The following is a 14597-nucleotide window of genomic DNA, read 5'->3' as shown; positions in this document are numbered from 1 at the left end:
AAAAAGGTTATATATTGTTAATGGGTGTCACTTGGTTTTTGCATTGAAAACACAATTAAAGAAAAGCAAGGAATCCTCCTTGCTTTTCTTTAATTGCGTTTCCAACGCAAAAACCAAGTGGCATCCATGAATAGTGTACAATGATACATTGTTTATGTAAACAGTGCAATTCTCTTGCACTGTTCACTTTCAGTGCGTGAACTTTTTTTTAGTATGTTAATTTTTTTTAACATTTAAAAAAAAAAACTAATTTAAAGTGAATTTTATACCTGATAATATTTTATCTAATTTTATTACACGATAAAAAAATTATGAAAACTGTAATTCTTATCAGATGTATTTCATTAGCAATGGAATTGTAGATGGTTTCATGGAATAATAAAAAATATTTTATGTAAAATATGATTTATTTCATGATATAATAGCAGTAGTTAAATCCACAATATTTAAATTAAAAATCATAAATAGTAATATATATTTTTTAAAATTATTTTATAATAGCAATAGTTAAATCCACAATATTTAAATTAAAAATCATCACTATTAATATATATTTTTTAAAATTATTTTATAACCTCAATTTTAAAAACATTCTTAACCAAACACATTAAACTACTTCTTCTTCAACTTAAATTTCAACCACAGTTTTAACTAAATATCTATTTTTTCAAACCAACCTCAACAAAAAATACTTTTTATAAAATAACTTTTTTCAAATCAAAACCACAATATCAATCCAACTCTTAAAACAACTCAAACTTCGACTTGAATGAGAGCTCCGTATTCAGCTAGCTGAGAAATCGACCAATGATCCATATATAGTTCCGGCTACTTGAAATTTGCCGACGTCATGCTGGATAGAAATGCTTATATCTTGTTCAGATTTTTCAAGCTCAAATCACTTTCATCAGCCATCAAATACAACAGATAAACGCATGTTGCAAATTCAAGATTTTGAAATGGATGCAATGCTCCAGAAACAAGCAACTACAATAATCTGACACCTAAAACAATCTTTATTCTCACTTGGATATTGCTCGGTAAAACTCAACTTCTACAAGTGATCTTCAACAAAAATGGAAAGCATTACTGGATGACAAGTTGTATTGATGAACTGCAAAAGGAGGTTCCTTCTTCATGTGCTAACATAGACTTTGAAATGGTAAAATAAAATTATCCTATTCCTATGTTTTCCTCTCCCGTTATTGCACAATCCAACTAAGCCTAAACCACAAGCTAAGATGAGCTCCATTAAACTTACACAGATCCATTCCCACTCCCACTAGTGTCTCTTCGCACATAATGGCAGATTTTGCAACTTCCGTTCTGAATACTTGTCCATGTGCAAGATATTTCCTGGCTACAAATTACTCGAGCCAAGTTTCTAAAGTAACTTAGTCACCAACATTTTTTAACTTCTGATGTCCCATACCTCCTACAAGAAAAAAAAAATTGGAGTAGATTAAATACTAATCATTTACAAGAAAAAACAATGTTTACGAGAAAAACTTCTAGCATTTGTTTCCCATGATAAATCATCTAATTGCAAGGAAACAAAGACCATATTTGGTTCAGGCATAGAGGAAGTTAGCAAAGATTAAGTAATCCAAACTGAGAATTTCTTAGGAAAAATGGTTCATTTCTTCCAAAAGCTATGGAGGTAAAGTAATTCAGAAACAATATCTAACTTTCTGAAAGGTAGGCTACACATCTTGGCTATGCATTTCTGTCTCACTTTTAACAAAATCCAATAAAAACTTAGGGATTAACACATTGTCTGATTAAAAACAGAGTTTGTCAAAGAAAATTCGGTTTCTCAATGGCATTTCTTCTCATTATATACAGTTTGTGGTGATGCTCAAACAAAAAAAAACCAATAATCAGTAGACGGCCACTTCACTAAAATTTATCAAAAACACAGGTTGAACAAATTTCATTTAAAAAACATTTCACTGACCAACTGATCAAGCTGCCACCAGCATAACCAACCGCTTAGCTTCTAGCATGCAACATTGAGTGAGTTGCAAAAATAGAGCATATGAAAAAAACTTCACAGATATAAGATGGCATTCCAGAATTAAATGGCATCAAGGAATTTGTGTTTGCCTATTCCAAATGTTAGAGGAGAGGAGAACATCTTAATTGCAGGAAGTTTCTTTTATTATCTTAAAACAGTAAAAATGATGACAATACTCCATGCTATACATTAGCATTGATACTACACTTAACTGACATGCAAATTTTGAGACATTAGTACCTGGATACTCAATTATAAGACTAAGGATATTTGTTACAGATACAACAAGGGGAATATATCTGAAATAAGAGGAGAGAACACATTAGAACAGCTTGGTTTGAACACCGACCTGGGTTTACAAAAAAATGAATATAGAAAAAGGAATTGCAAAGCATTATAATCACTTGTACACTTGTTTCTTTAGAACATCAATTCAATATTAATGGTGCATCTTTTATGGTACAATACACTTGTCCATTCATCTGTCAATCTGCATCATCATAGCTGACCTCTGCTAGTTTGAGAATTAAAAGCTTCATTTAGTTTGAACGAGAGATAAACAAGTTGGTATGGGACACTAAGTCCAGTCAATTATGTTCTGGTTAATTCCTATGCTTGGTTAGATTCACAGGGGAAAACTATTAGTATTTTCCTGCGTACAGAAGCAGAATCCATCAAAACCATAAACAGGACAATCGAACTCCATCCAATCATAGCCTTCTAGCATACATTCACATTATCATGTCATCTCACTCACAATGATTTCTTTCAAATGCACATGCTCTTTGAAGTTCCATTTTAACTTCTATTGCACAGAGTTTAACCTGTTATATGATAACTCAAAAGAGGCATCCAAGAGGTGACTTTACAGGATAAAAAATGGGTCTGAAAACAATGGCATCAATGAACTGATGCTTGCCTATTCCAAATGTACGAGGAGAGGTGAATGATGTCTTCTTTCAATACATTGTATCTGACCTCCACTAGTTTCGGAACAAGGCTTTGTTGAGTTTGTGTGTATAGTGAACAATTTAGTATAGTTCCTAAACAAGTCAATTAAAGTCGATATGTCTCCTAATGCACAGTGGGCCTCTGCCATTGTTTGATTATATACCAAAAAAATAAAAATAACAAAGAACAAGATCATAAAGTGCAAGATCGAATTTTATCCAATTCTGACCTTCCAACATACGATCAGATTCCCGTGCGTTAAAAATCCATAATTATAACCTTCAAATGCATTCAAATAATTCAATACCACACAAAATAAAAATAGAAATAGAAAAGTATAATCACTGAAAGCACCTTCCATACCTCGAGAACAATACTTTAAGCCCTCGACTAAATCACAACCCTCCTTTGCCTGACCTTGGCCTTCTCAGCATCAATAATAGATTCCACCAACTTAACTGCACTATCCAACTTCCCTTCACCGTTCACCACCACATAATCGAAATCCCTAACATGCTTGACCTCCTCTCTCGCAGTCGCAATTCTCACAAGCAAAGCCTCACTAGTCTCAGTCTTCCTATCAATCAACCTCTTCACAAGTTCCAACTCACTCTCTGCCACTAAATATATAAAGACAGCAGAATTCCCCAAAATCTTCCGCAAAGTCTCAGCTCCTTGGACATCAACTCTCAAAACTATGTCATGCCCTTTTTCCATAAACTCCCTAATTTGCTTTTTTGGTATACCTTTATAATCACCATACACAAGTGCATACTCTAGCAACTCATTTCTCTCAACCATTGATAAAAATTCTTCCTTTGACACAAAGTAATAATCTTTACCATCAACCTCCCCTTCTCTCATTGGCCTACTAGTGGCAGTCACAACAAAATGCAAACTTTCTCTAACTTGTCTCAATTTCTTGATAATAGCATCTTTTCCAACCCCACTTGGACCACTAATTACAATGATCAAAGGATTTGGAGGGGGGAAAATTGGGTTAGTACTGAAGGAAGAACCCAGTGAGAACTCAAGGGCACGTAGCATTTCAGGCTTTGAGACTTTATCGGGAGGTGGAATAGTGAGTTTAGGTTTCTGGGTTTCGCTCATTTTGGAGCAAGAAGCAAAGAATCTTAGTGGGGCTAAAGGGAAACGTTGAAGTTGAGAGAGGGAGGTAGGTTTGGAGTGAATGGAAAGAAAGTTTTTTTTGTGGTGAAAGATTGGAGAGGAGAGAGTGGTGTTAGAGCAAGAGAGAGAGGAATAGAGTCTGCGAAACATGAGGGGATTAGGGGTTTTCTACGTGGAGAAGGAGATGGAGAAGGTGTCGCATGGATTTGGAATCTGAAATTCTCAACAGGTATTCACAGTTCGGGGCTTTTAATGTTTGGATTGCTTTTGTTGTGTCACAATGGGGTGCGGATGGAGTTTGGAGCGTGGCTGGTATATGTCTCTATGGTCCTGCTCTCGTGACAATTGGATCCATGGTTAAGAGAGCCGGCCCGTCCCATGACCTGGCCTAGGCTCGAGCCACGAATCCAGGTCAAAAGCAATACGTCATTGTATTATTTATATATATAAAAAAAATACTTAAAGGATGTGTTTTTTAAACATAAAACAATATAAAAATTGAGATGGAATCAATTACATGATTGGTATAAATCAAGACCGGGTTTACGAGTCTCTAAATTGATCGCTAAATTGATGTGTTAATTATTGGATTACTTCTCTAATCAAATGAATTTGAACCTTGCAATTGACTGTCACATTATAGTTGATTTGATTTATGTGATTGAGAGAAATGAAAGTACATGAATTTCAATATTATAACATACTCTATAATAAATTATAGGTGTGAAACTACTGTTTTCTCACACACATTTTACTGTGAATTACAATAGTAATTTCTTCTTTTTTTTTTTGCTAACTTTTTTTTTCTTTTTTTTCAATTTTTCTATTTTTTCTTTTTTATTTATTTATTTTTTTTTAAAATTATTTTTATTTATTTTACCTTTTAAATATTGACCTGGTTAAAATTTTTGCTTTGTAATTTTTTTAAAAAAAATACTGTGAATTGCTGCGATGTTTTTCCACATAGTTTTTCTATTTTATTTCTTTATTTTTCAAAATTATATTTGTCGATTTTTTTTAATATTAAGCTGATTGAGAATTTGGTTTGGTAATTTTTTTTCTTTAAAACATTGTTGATTGCTACAGTGTTTCTCCGCATGGTTTTTTTTTCTCCAAAATTATCTTTTTTTATTTTATTTTTTAATATTGAGCTGGTTGAAAATTACAGTTACAATATGTTAGGAAAGCACTGTAACTTTTTTTGAAAATTACTGTTGATTGCTACAGCGTTTTTTCCCACATGGTTTTTTCTGTTTTTATAATTTTTTTCCTAAAATTATCTTTGTCAATTTTATTTTTTAAATATTAAGCTAGTTAAGAATTGCAATTACAAGTAAATACAAGTTTTTCCTCACAAAACAGTATGGATTGATACAGTTTTTTCTCGCATGGTTTTCTTCTAGTTTTTTTTGTGTTTTCTTTTTTTGCGATATTTTTTTCCAAAATTATCTTCATCGATTTTATTTTTTTTAATATTGAGTCGGTTAAAATTTAACTTTGTAATAAAGCTTAATTATGTGGGAAAAACATTGTAGCTTTGCTCATAAAACAATGTGGATTGCTACAGTGTCTCTCCGCATGGTTTTTTTTATAACTTTTTTCAAATTATCTTTTTTAATTTTATTTTTTTTAATATTGAGTTATTTGTAAATTATAATTACAAGTCATTACAAATAAGGCTAAATCATGTAGGGAAGCACTGTAGCTTTCATCACAAAACACTGTAAATTGCTACAGTGTTTCCAACATGATTTTTTTTTCTTTTTTTGGTGTTTGTTTTGTTATTTTTTTTTCTAAAATTGTCTCTGTCGATTTTTTTTAATATTGAGTTGATTAAGAATTTAGCTTTGTAATTTTTTTCTTTAAAACACCGTGAATTGTTGTAGTGTTTACCCATGTGATTTTTTTATGATTTCTTCCAAAATTATCTTTGTCGATTTTTTTTTGAATATTGAGTTGGTTAAGAATTATAATTACAGTAAAACTAAATCATATGAGGAAAGCGTTGTAGTTTTTCTCACAAACACTGTGAATTGCTACAATATTTCTCTAAATGGTTTTTTATTTTATTTTATTGGGAAAAACGCTATAGTTTTCCTCACAAAACATTGTCAATTGCTACAACATTTTTTCTCATAGGTTTTTTTCCTTCCAAAATTATCTTTGTTGGTTTTTTTTAATATTAAATTGGTAGAGAATTTAGCTTTGTAATTTTTTTTCTTTTTATTAACTGAAAAGTTAAATCATGTGGCGAAAGCATTGTATTTTTCCTCACAAAACACGGTAAATTGCTACAAATCATTTTGTTCAGTCTCTAAGTTTTTTATCACCAACACAATCTTTTTTTTCATCATGAAATATTTGCTCCATCATACCTTTAATTTCTATTACTTATTTAGCGTTGGTTCACAATTATAACGCTATTAAGTATATTTGTTTTATAAGCCCGCGGCAGCGCGCGGGCATGTCATCTCATGTAATTTATATAGAAAACCATGCATCTCTCTTAGTACAAACTCTAAATGTTATGAACTCAATTTCGATAACAAATTTTTTTTAATTTTAATTTTAATGTATGTTTGATGATATGGTATAGAGTATTTTTTTTCAATTAAAAAAATTATTAAAATAATATTTTTTTAGAATTTTTATTTTTAATATCAACATATTAAAATTATCAAAAAATTATCTAAAAAATTCAATTAAGTATTTTTTCAAGTTAAAAACATTTTACAAAACACTTTGAAAAATAATTTCAACCACGTTACCAAACACTTCATAAATTTTTTGAATTGTAGTGGTGGTTGGTTTTTAAAGTGCTTATTGTTTATAAATATATTAAAATAATATTTTTTTAAAAAAATCTTTTTTGATATTAGTACATTAAAATCATTGTTATTAAACCCGAATTGGCCCGCGCGGGTTGACCTGAGAGCCTGCAGACCCGATAGCTGGACTGATCCGAGTTTGTTAAAAGATCAGTCGGTGCAACAACCCGGCAAAACTTGGTCGACCCATGACCCAAGCGACCAGGGCCCGATGTTTTTTTTTCAAATGTGGTTTTTCTCCTATACCACTCTTTTTTCATATTTTTTTAGTTGATTATTAACATTTTTTAAAGTTTACTATATAAATATTAGAAAAATATTTTATTTTTTCAATATGAGATTTAAAGCTTTTTAGTATATATACTTTATTTTCCCATGAAAAAAGTTATTTTTTCAATGTGGGATTTGAAACCCTTTCATATATATACTCTATGTTCACAAGAAAAAAGTTGTGTTTTTTCAATGTGGGATTTGAAACCCTTTAATAAATACACTCTATGTTCCCAAGAAAAAAATTATTTTTTCAATGTAGAATCTAAAGTTCTTTTGTATATATACTCTATGTTCATAAGAAAAAAAATTATGTTTTTTTAATGTGGGATAAAAAACTTTTAGTTTAAATACTTCAACTTAAAAGGACAATATAATATCTTTTCAGTGTGGGATTTGAAACATTTTAATATATATACTCTATGTTTTCAAGAAAAAAAATTATTTTTCAACATGGATTTGAAGCCCTTTCATATATATACTTTGTATTCATAAGAAAAAAAGTTATGTTTTTTCAATGTGGGATTTGAAACTTTTTAGTATCTATACTCTATGTTCCTAAGAAAATAATTATATTTTCAATATAGGATTTAAAACCCTTTGTATATATACTCTATGTTCACAAGAAAAAAAATTATATTTTTTCAATGTGAAATAAAAAACATTTTGGTTTAAATACTTCAACTTAAAAGGATAACATAATATATTTTCAATGTAAAATTTGAAATTCTTTAATATATATACTATATGTCCACAAGAAAAAAAAAATTCACTGTGAGATTTGAAGTCTTTTAATATATATAATCTATGTTCATAATAAAAAAAAATTATATTTTTTTAATATGAGATAAAAAACTTTTTAAAATATTTTTTAAAATTTTATTATTTACAACATGTATAGTCTATATTCACATGAATTTTTTCATATGAAATATTAAAATTTTAAATATTTATTAAAATTATTCCTGGTTGATCTAGGTTAACCAATAAAACCCGGAACCCGTCTCCTTGGCCGAGTCAACCCCCGAGCCGGGTTTGATAATTATAATTAAAATCATCCAAAATTATAATAAAAATTAATTTAAAATTAAAAAAATATATATATGAAAAATCTTCCCAAAACAAATACTCTCTTCAATCTTTAATCATACTTACCAGCCTTAAGCAACCGAAGAGTAACAAATATCGTAGTCATAGCCACTCGTAGGGGCTCCTCCTCCTGCTCTCTCATTTCACCTATATAAATAAAACCTTTCATTTTCCATTCAATTATTATCACCACCACCACCTCTTCAATCACGCCACGCCAACGCCACCGCCACCAATAACGTTTCTTTTCTTTTCTTTTTCACATCTTCATACCCATTAAAACAACCCCATACCAACAAATCCTAAAAAGATCCGATCTTTTACCCTAAAAAACCACCTTAAAAAACCCTAATTCTCCCTCAAAAACCCACAAAAAAATTCTTTCTCAAAATCCAAAATTGGATCAGACCCATTTCAATTCTCCCATCAAGAACCTTAAAAACACCAAAATCAAGAAAAAAACAGATACCTTTTTCTATATATAGTTGATGGGCACAATCAGGTTTTCTAGCAGAGACCTCTCAGTAGGACCGGCCTCATTAAATCCTTCACCATCAATTCCAATAACAACATCGACTTCTATAACGGAAACCGTAAATGGGTCTCATGAATTCAAGGTCGATGGCTATTCGCTATCAAAAGGCATGGGGATAGGCAAATACGTAGCATCGGATACTTTTTACATCGGTGGCTATGCATGGGCTATATATTTTTACCCAGATGGTAAAAGTTCTGAAGATAATGCCTCTTATGTCTCGTTATTCATCGCTCTTGCTAGCGAGGGGAATGATGTTAGGGCTTTGTTTGAATTGACGTTGATGGATCAAAGCGGGAAAGAAAGGCATAAGGTTCATAGCCATTTTGGAAGAGCCCTTGAGAGTGGGCCTTATACGCTTAAGTATCGCGGCAGTATGTGGTGGGTTTTTTTTCTTATTTTGAGACTGAAATGTCCGAATTCTGAATTTTTATGACTGATTGATCGAAGTGCTCTTATTGCTTATGATTGATTATTGTATTTGTGTAGTAGAATTTTGCGAATCTTGATATGTTATGATATTCATGGGTTGTGTATGGTTTAATGGATATTTGTTGTGAGAATTTACTGGGTTTTTTTTTTTTGTAGAAATGATGAAGAGATTTATGACTTTATTTTCCTTTCTTTTCTCTGTGAAAATGAATTAACTGTAATTTTTTTTCTTTTTCCTGATCCTCAAGGTGTATAAAGCACTTTTCGTTAAGTCTTGCTTATTTCAATAACATTGCTTCTTCAATATAAAATGTTGCAAATGGAATTCTTCCCCATTTTGATATTTCACCACTCCATGAAATTTTTTGTCGTTTTTAAAATGTTGGTTCCTTTGTCGGTCGTGTGATTGCAATGCACAAGGATATTCTCTGAGAATCGAACATTTTTTTCTCGAACCAAATTCTTTTACCTCCTCCAATACTGTCCAAGTATCTTTTATTCATTCTTTCATTGCTGGTGGATGTTGTGGCGGATGAAAAACACAATTTAATGGGTACTGTTATTGGATGCTGCAGGGGTTATAAACGATTTTACAAAAGGACTCAATTAGAGACTTCAGACTTTCTTAAAGATGATACCCTATTAATTCGCTGTTGTGTTGGTGTTGTTAAGTCCCACACTGAGGGACCAAAGACCTACACCATTGCCGTGCCCCCTTCCAATATTGGTCAGCATTTTGGAAAGCTTTTAGACAGTGGAAAGCGAACAGATGTAAATTTTGAAGTTGATGGAGAAATCTGTGCTTCACACAAGATAGTTCTGGCAGCACGCTCGCCAGTGTTTAGAGCACAACTTTTTGGTCCAATGAAGGATCAAAACACTCAATGCATCAAAGTTGAAGACATGGAAGCTCCTGTTTTTAAGGTTTTCTCTCTCTCACCCACACACATGCATGCTTGCATACACACACAGACCAAAACGCTGCAAAACAATCTGATAATGTATGACTGGAAGTAACATCTCATTTGCAAAAGCCTTAATTCATTTTCTGCTTGTACTATTGTATGTGTTTTTATGGCTGTGCCTCCTTTCTTTGTGATCAGATTTTTGCTTGAAATTAGCTGCCACATTTGCCTTTTGTTGTACATGGTGGCATTTTGAAAGTGTTATGGGAAAAGCCTTAATTCATTTTGAAGTGACAGCTAACATGAGTGATTTAACTGCTAGTCAGGAAGCAGATAATATATTACTGCAAGTTTGTAGATGTGAATACTGTCCTGAACCTAGCATGTGTTGGTTGTGACAGCATTCTATTTAAATTTTGTTGCAAAAGCCTTCAGTAAAGATTTTTTTTTTCATTTTATTTGCGATTAAATAAAAGAGGAAAACAGTGGAAAGCATTACATTCTGAAATGAGAACTCATGAGGGAGACACAAAGTACCGAGCCTGTTAAATATATTTTAGACTGCAAAGGTGAAATTTGTCTGCAGTTGTGTACTTGTCAAGTTATTATGATGTCTTGGCTCTAGCATGCGTAAGAGTACAAGTTGCCTCTGATGTTTGAATGTTGTTGTGCACTGAAAGGTTTTAGTAATTTTGTATGTATCAGTTATGAGATGTTATGCATCCCATGATAAGTTTCATGGGAAGAGGTAGCTTTATTGGTTGGTTGCCTTTGTTAGGTGAGTAATTGTGGTGTCGTGCAAGATATTTGTGGTGCCATACACAAATGTACACGTGGATTCATCTCCCAAGGCACTGCTCCTATCCTTATTCTTACTCACTCCAGCTAAGGTTTATTGTATCCTGCTTCTCTTCCTGCTTGTCCTGTTATATATGCAGTCTGTCCATTACCAGTCAAGTAGGCTGCATATTACATTGCATCAGCTTGAGAGTACTATTGCTTAATTGTAATAACACTCTCCACTGATTAACTTCCAGAGTTGATTTGTTCTTTTTAACATCCTCTTGACAAAAAAAACCTGAATTATGTCTCAGCCATGCTCTGGCTTAGTAGATCAGGTGATGGAATCACAGTAAGATATGAACACTGTGCTATCTCCATTTCTTGTAACAAATGCATTGATTATTTTCTAAAATGAATCAGTTTTTACTTTTCTTAATACTTGTTGGAATTCAGTAGTTTTTGGGTTTCTAAGCTTGTGTTTCTGTGGAAAAAATTATACGATTCTATTACATTCGACTTAATCACACAGATTATAGTAATACCTGCATTTGCCTTAGTTGAGAATAGGTGAGGATGGTATTGGACTGAAAGAAGGGAACTGACTATGTTGGGAGGTCAGGTGAAGAACAGCCTCATTGCACTTCCATTTAACTCTCTCATGGGCTGCTGATTCTTTATTTTCCATTTAGATGTTGCCGTTCTGTTTAGTGTCGGTAATGTTTTGTTAACTGGATTCTTCTATTGAGCATCTGGTGATTGGTATGGAGCTAACATAAATGTCAAGGGTGCAAGTGTTAAGGATTTAAAAACTCTTTAAGAATGCAAATGTTTATGGTGCCTGGTTGTATAAATGCCAATGGTGGAATATCATGATGGCAGAGGCTGATGATATCTTTTATCACCATTAACCTCTTATGAACCTAGCTCTGTTGGTTAACAGCATACTGGAAAGGCTTAAAGGTGTCAAACGTTACTGGAATTTAACACACTCCCTTTATTAAACCCAAATGACACTCATTCCAAAGGCTAAAAACCAGTGGGTTTTAGCTTACTCGGTACCTTAATGAACACTGTCAAAAAATAAGCTGTCAAAAAAAAAGAGAGAGAGAGAAAAGGTGAATGGGCAAGCTTGCGCAAATATAACTCTTTCGTGTTTGGATGTTTGCAGGCATTAATCCATTTTATATACTGGGATGCCTTACCAGACATGGAGGAGCTTGTTGGTTTGAACTCAAAATGGGCTTCCACACTGATGGCTCAGCATCTGCTTGCAGCAGCAGATCGCTATGCACTTGAGAGGCTCAGATTGCTTTGTGAGGCTAGACTTTGTGAAGATGTTGCCATAAACACTGTTGCAACAACACTAGCTCTAGCGGAGCAGCATCAATGCATCCAACTAAAGTCTGTTTGTCTCAAATTCATTGCTTTGCCTGAAAATTTGAAAGGCAAGTCTTTCCTCCCTCTGCCTCATTTGGATTGTTGATATCTAGTAAAAGGTTTTCTTTCTTGATCACATAGTTACGACCATGGTGTTGAATGTATCCGCAACCTCAAAGTTGCAGGTTCAAGTCTTGAAGTTGAAAGCATTTAGTTGAAGCAAAAGTGCTGTATAGAAGTAATTTTACTGCATTATAGTGCTCATGCTTTTTGTTTGTTAGGAAATACTGAACAGAAGTCAGTGAAAAAGTCACATGGATTTATCCATGGATTGACCAGGCTTTGACAGAGCCCAGTTCTATTTCCTCAGCCAGCCCCTCTGATGTTTAAATTGTTGTCAAAACAGTAATTGCAATTTTCATCTTTTAATCATGTGAATGTGGTGTATGTTCACGTAACCAGATGGCTCCCAAACTCCCAAAACAAAGCACTTGTTCATGTTTGGTCGAAGCCCTATACTCTCTCCCTTTGCTGCCTGAGTTGTATTGTTGGGGGTGTATGGGAACTCGTGTAAATATTTGTGTATATGCTTTTGAGGGTGCCCCCCCAGATTTTCCTGCGTGCTTGTACGTGCATAATATTTTCAGTTTTAACGGTGACTGTTGGTTGGGCGTTTCCTTTTATGAATGCATAACTAATGACCTAATGCTGGCGATTTCTTTTCAGCTGTGATGCAGACGGATGGATTTGAGTACTTGAAGGAAAGTTGCCCTTCTGTCATCACGGAACTACTGCAATATGTTGCCAAAAATGGTGAGCATTCTGTCATCGCTTGTACACATGGAAATGATAACTTAGATAGCGATATGAATGGAAGACGAGTGAAGCAAAGGATTCATTGATATGGGAACAACAGATGCCTCATCCTCTGGACAATAATCAGAGCTTGCTAGGCTTTAGCCATTTTTGTGATTGTACTGACAGTTCACTGTAAGAAAAATTTAATATCAGTGGCTCATTTGTTGGTCAAGTGTTTTCTAGTACGTTGGCTAGTTTGTTCAATAATTCTGCAAACTTCATTTTCTTGTTCTGGAATCCGTATTTTCTTGTCTGTCAAGCTGTACCTGCATCATACCAACCAGATCATTTTTTCTTCCTCTGTGTGGCGTTTGTGTTGCTTTCTGGATGTCCTGCTGTGTGCATGTAACGAACATGGAGGTCCTTTGCAAGCATTTTGGCCTTTGCCATAGCCTAGGATTCTATCGGAAATCAGGCTGTGCTCATTCGTGATATTTGTTTGGCAACTGCAGAAAAATCTTTATATCCCGATTTATCTATTAAACTATATTTCTACCCTTGTAGATTTATCAATAATACAATTCTATCCCTATAGTTAATTTTTTTTCATTGTTATTGATGTGAGCTCAATGGTCACACAAATCTCAAAAAGTTGACACAAATTATCTGAATTAAAGCTCTTTAACATTATTGGAATATGGACTTCTCCTCGATAATTATTAAGTCGTGAATGAGTGAATGCATAGTATTATGATAATATCATAAAATTAGTTATATTGTGATAAGTTCGATCGATCGTTTTTTTGTTTAACCACAAGTTTATTTAAAATATTATGGCTTCAAAATCTAAAATCTAAAATCTAATTATAATCTAAATAACTTTATTTATAAAAAATAAAAAATATTTTAAACAATTCTGAACAAAATAATAATAATAAAAGAGTTATAAATAATTTTTTTTTAAAAAAATAAATCAATTAGAAAATTAATATAAATCTTACAAAATAGCTTTTGAAATTTATAACAAGGTCTTCTCGGTTGATCTAAAAATTTTAATCTAGTAAAAAATAAGGCTTCAAAAAATGTTTGGTTAAATTTTAATCTGATCCAACAGTTGAATAAAAAATTATACTTGTTAATATAAAATTATGTGAGGAAAAAAATATTTTAAAACATTAAAAAAACTCTTCCTATACTTCAAAATTACATTGATGCTCATTAAAAAAAAATGCAATATTAGCCGTTGAATATTCTTATATTATTAGGAGATTTTAAATTATAATGTTAGAAGTGGAATGTTAAGGAATATGAGGGGACAAAATTGAAATTTATCCTATAATTTTTCAATTACACAATTATCTAACCTGTTTAACCCCGCTCTACCATCCTCATCATTGCCGCCGCCTCCGTCTCCCTGCCACCATTACTTTATTACCATTATCATTCATCTACTAAAAGCCTCACATCTCCTCTATCATACTTAC

The 14597-nt window shown here is 32.6% G+C and overlaps 2 protein-coding genes across 8 annotated transcripts; one reads left to right on the top strand and one right to left on the bottom strand.

Moving 5' to 3' along the window:
* Positions 1-998: 998 nt before the first annotated feature.
* LOC133704133 (guanylate kinase 3, chloroplastic-like) lies at positions 999-4382 on the bottom strand. Of its 6 annotated transcripts, XR_009844001.1 has the most exons (4): positions 3332-4382; positions 3198-3247; positions 2258-2316; positions 999-1435 (listed from the first exon to the last, which is right to left on the bottom strand). XR_009844001.1 is itself a non-coding variant. In XM_062128889.1 (2 exons), exon 1 carries the CDS (start codon positions 4244-4246, stop codon positions 3359-3361), a length of 888 nt encoding a protein of 295 aa, XP_061984873.1. In that variant the 5' UTR covers positions 4247-4382; the 3' UTR covers positions 999-1435; positions 3323-3358. The 6 variants fall into 6 exon arrangements, 2 of the variants coding, with proteins under 2 accessions (XP_061984873.1, XP_061984872.1); XR_009844002.1 differs by lacking the exon at positions 3198-3247 and having other exon boundaries at positions 3323-4382; XR_009844004.1 differs by lacking the exon at positions 2258-2316.
* A 3994-nt stretch (positions 4383-8376) lies between these two features.
* On the top strand, positions 8377-13345 carry LOC133704930 (BTB/POZ and MATH domain-containing protein 2-like). 2 transcript variants are annotated; one of them, XM_062129997.1, is made up of 5 exons: positions 8377-9199; positions 9826-10190; positions 10960-11045; positions 12107-12383; positions 13042-13345. In XM_062129997.1, exons 1-5 carry the CDS (start codon positions 8772-8774, stop codon positions 13215-13217), a joined length of 1332 nt encoding a protein of 443 aa, XP_061985981.1. In that variant the 5' UTR covers positions 8377-8771; the 3' UTR covers positions 13218-13345. The 2 variants fall into 2 exon arrangements, with proteins under 2 accessions (XP_061985981.1, XP_061985979.1); XM_062129995.1 differs by lacking the exon at positions 10960-11045 and having other exon boundaries at positions 8380-9199; positions 9826-10174.
* The last annotated feature ends 1252 nt before the right edge of the window (positions 13346-14597 follow it).

This window comes from Populus nigra, chromosome 10 (genome assembly GCF_951802175.1).
Source record: "Populus nigra chromosome 10, ddPopNigr1.1, whole genome shotgun sequence".
Taxonomy (NCBI): domain Eukaryota; kingdom Viridiplantae; phylum Streptophyta; class Magnoliopsida; order Malpighiales; family Salicaceae; genus Populus; species Populus nigra.
Note: the sequence above shows the minus strand (reverse complement) of the source record. Positions and strands in the feature narration are given on the sequence as shown.

Excerpts from the sequence above, each read along its gene's own strand:
- LOC133704133 (XM_062128889.1), bottom strand. The coding sequence starts at position 4,246 with ATGTTTCGCAGACTCTATTCCTCTCTCTCTTGCTCTAACACCACTCTC.
- LOC133704930 (XM_062129997.1), top strand. The coding sequence starts at position 8,772 with ATGGGCACAATCAGGTTTTCTAGCAGAGACCTCTCAGTAGGACCGGCC. Across the intron at positions 11,046-12,106 it reads TCTTACTCACTCCAGCTAAG|GCATTAATCCATTTTATATA; the intron begins GTTTATTGTATC and ends GGATGTTTGCAG. Across the intron at positions 12,384-13,041 it reads TTTGCCTGAAAATTTGAAAG|CTGTGATGCAGACGGATGGA; the intron begins GCAAGTCTTTCC and ends ATTTCTTTTCAG.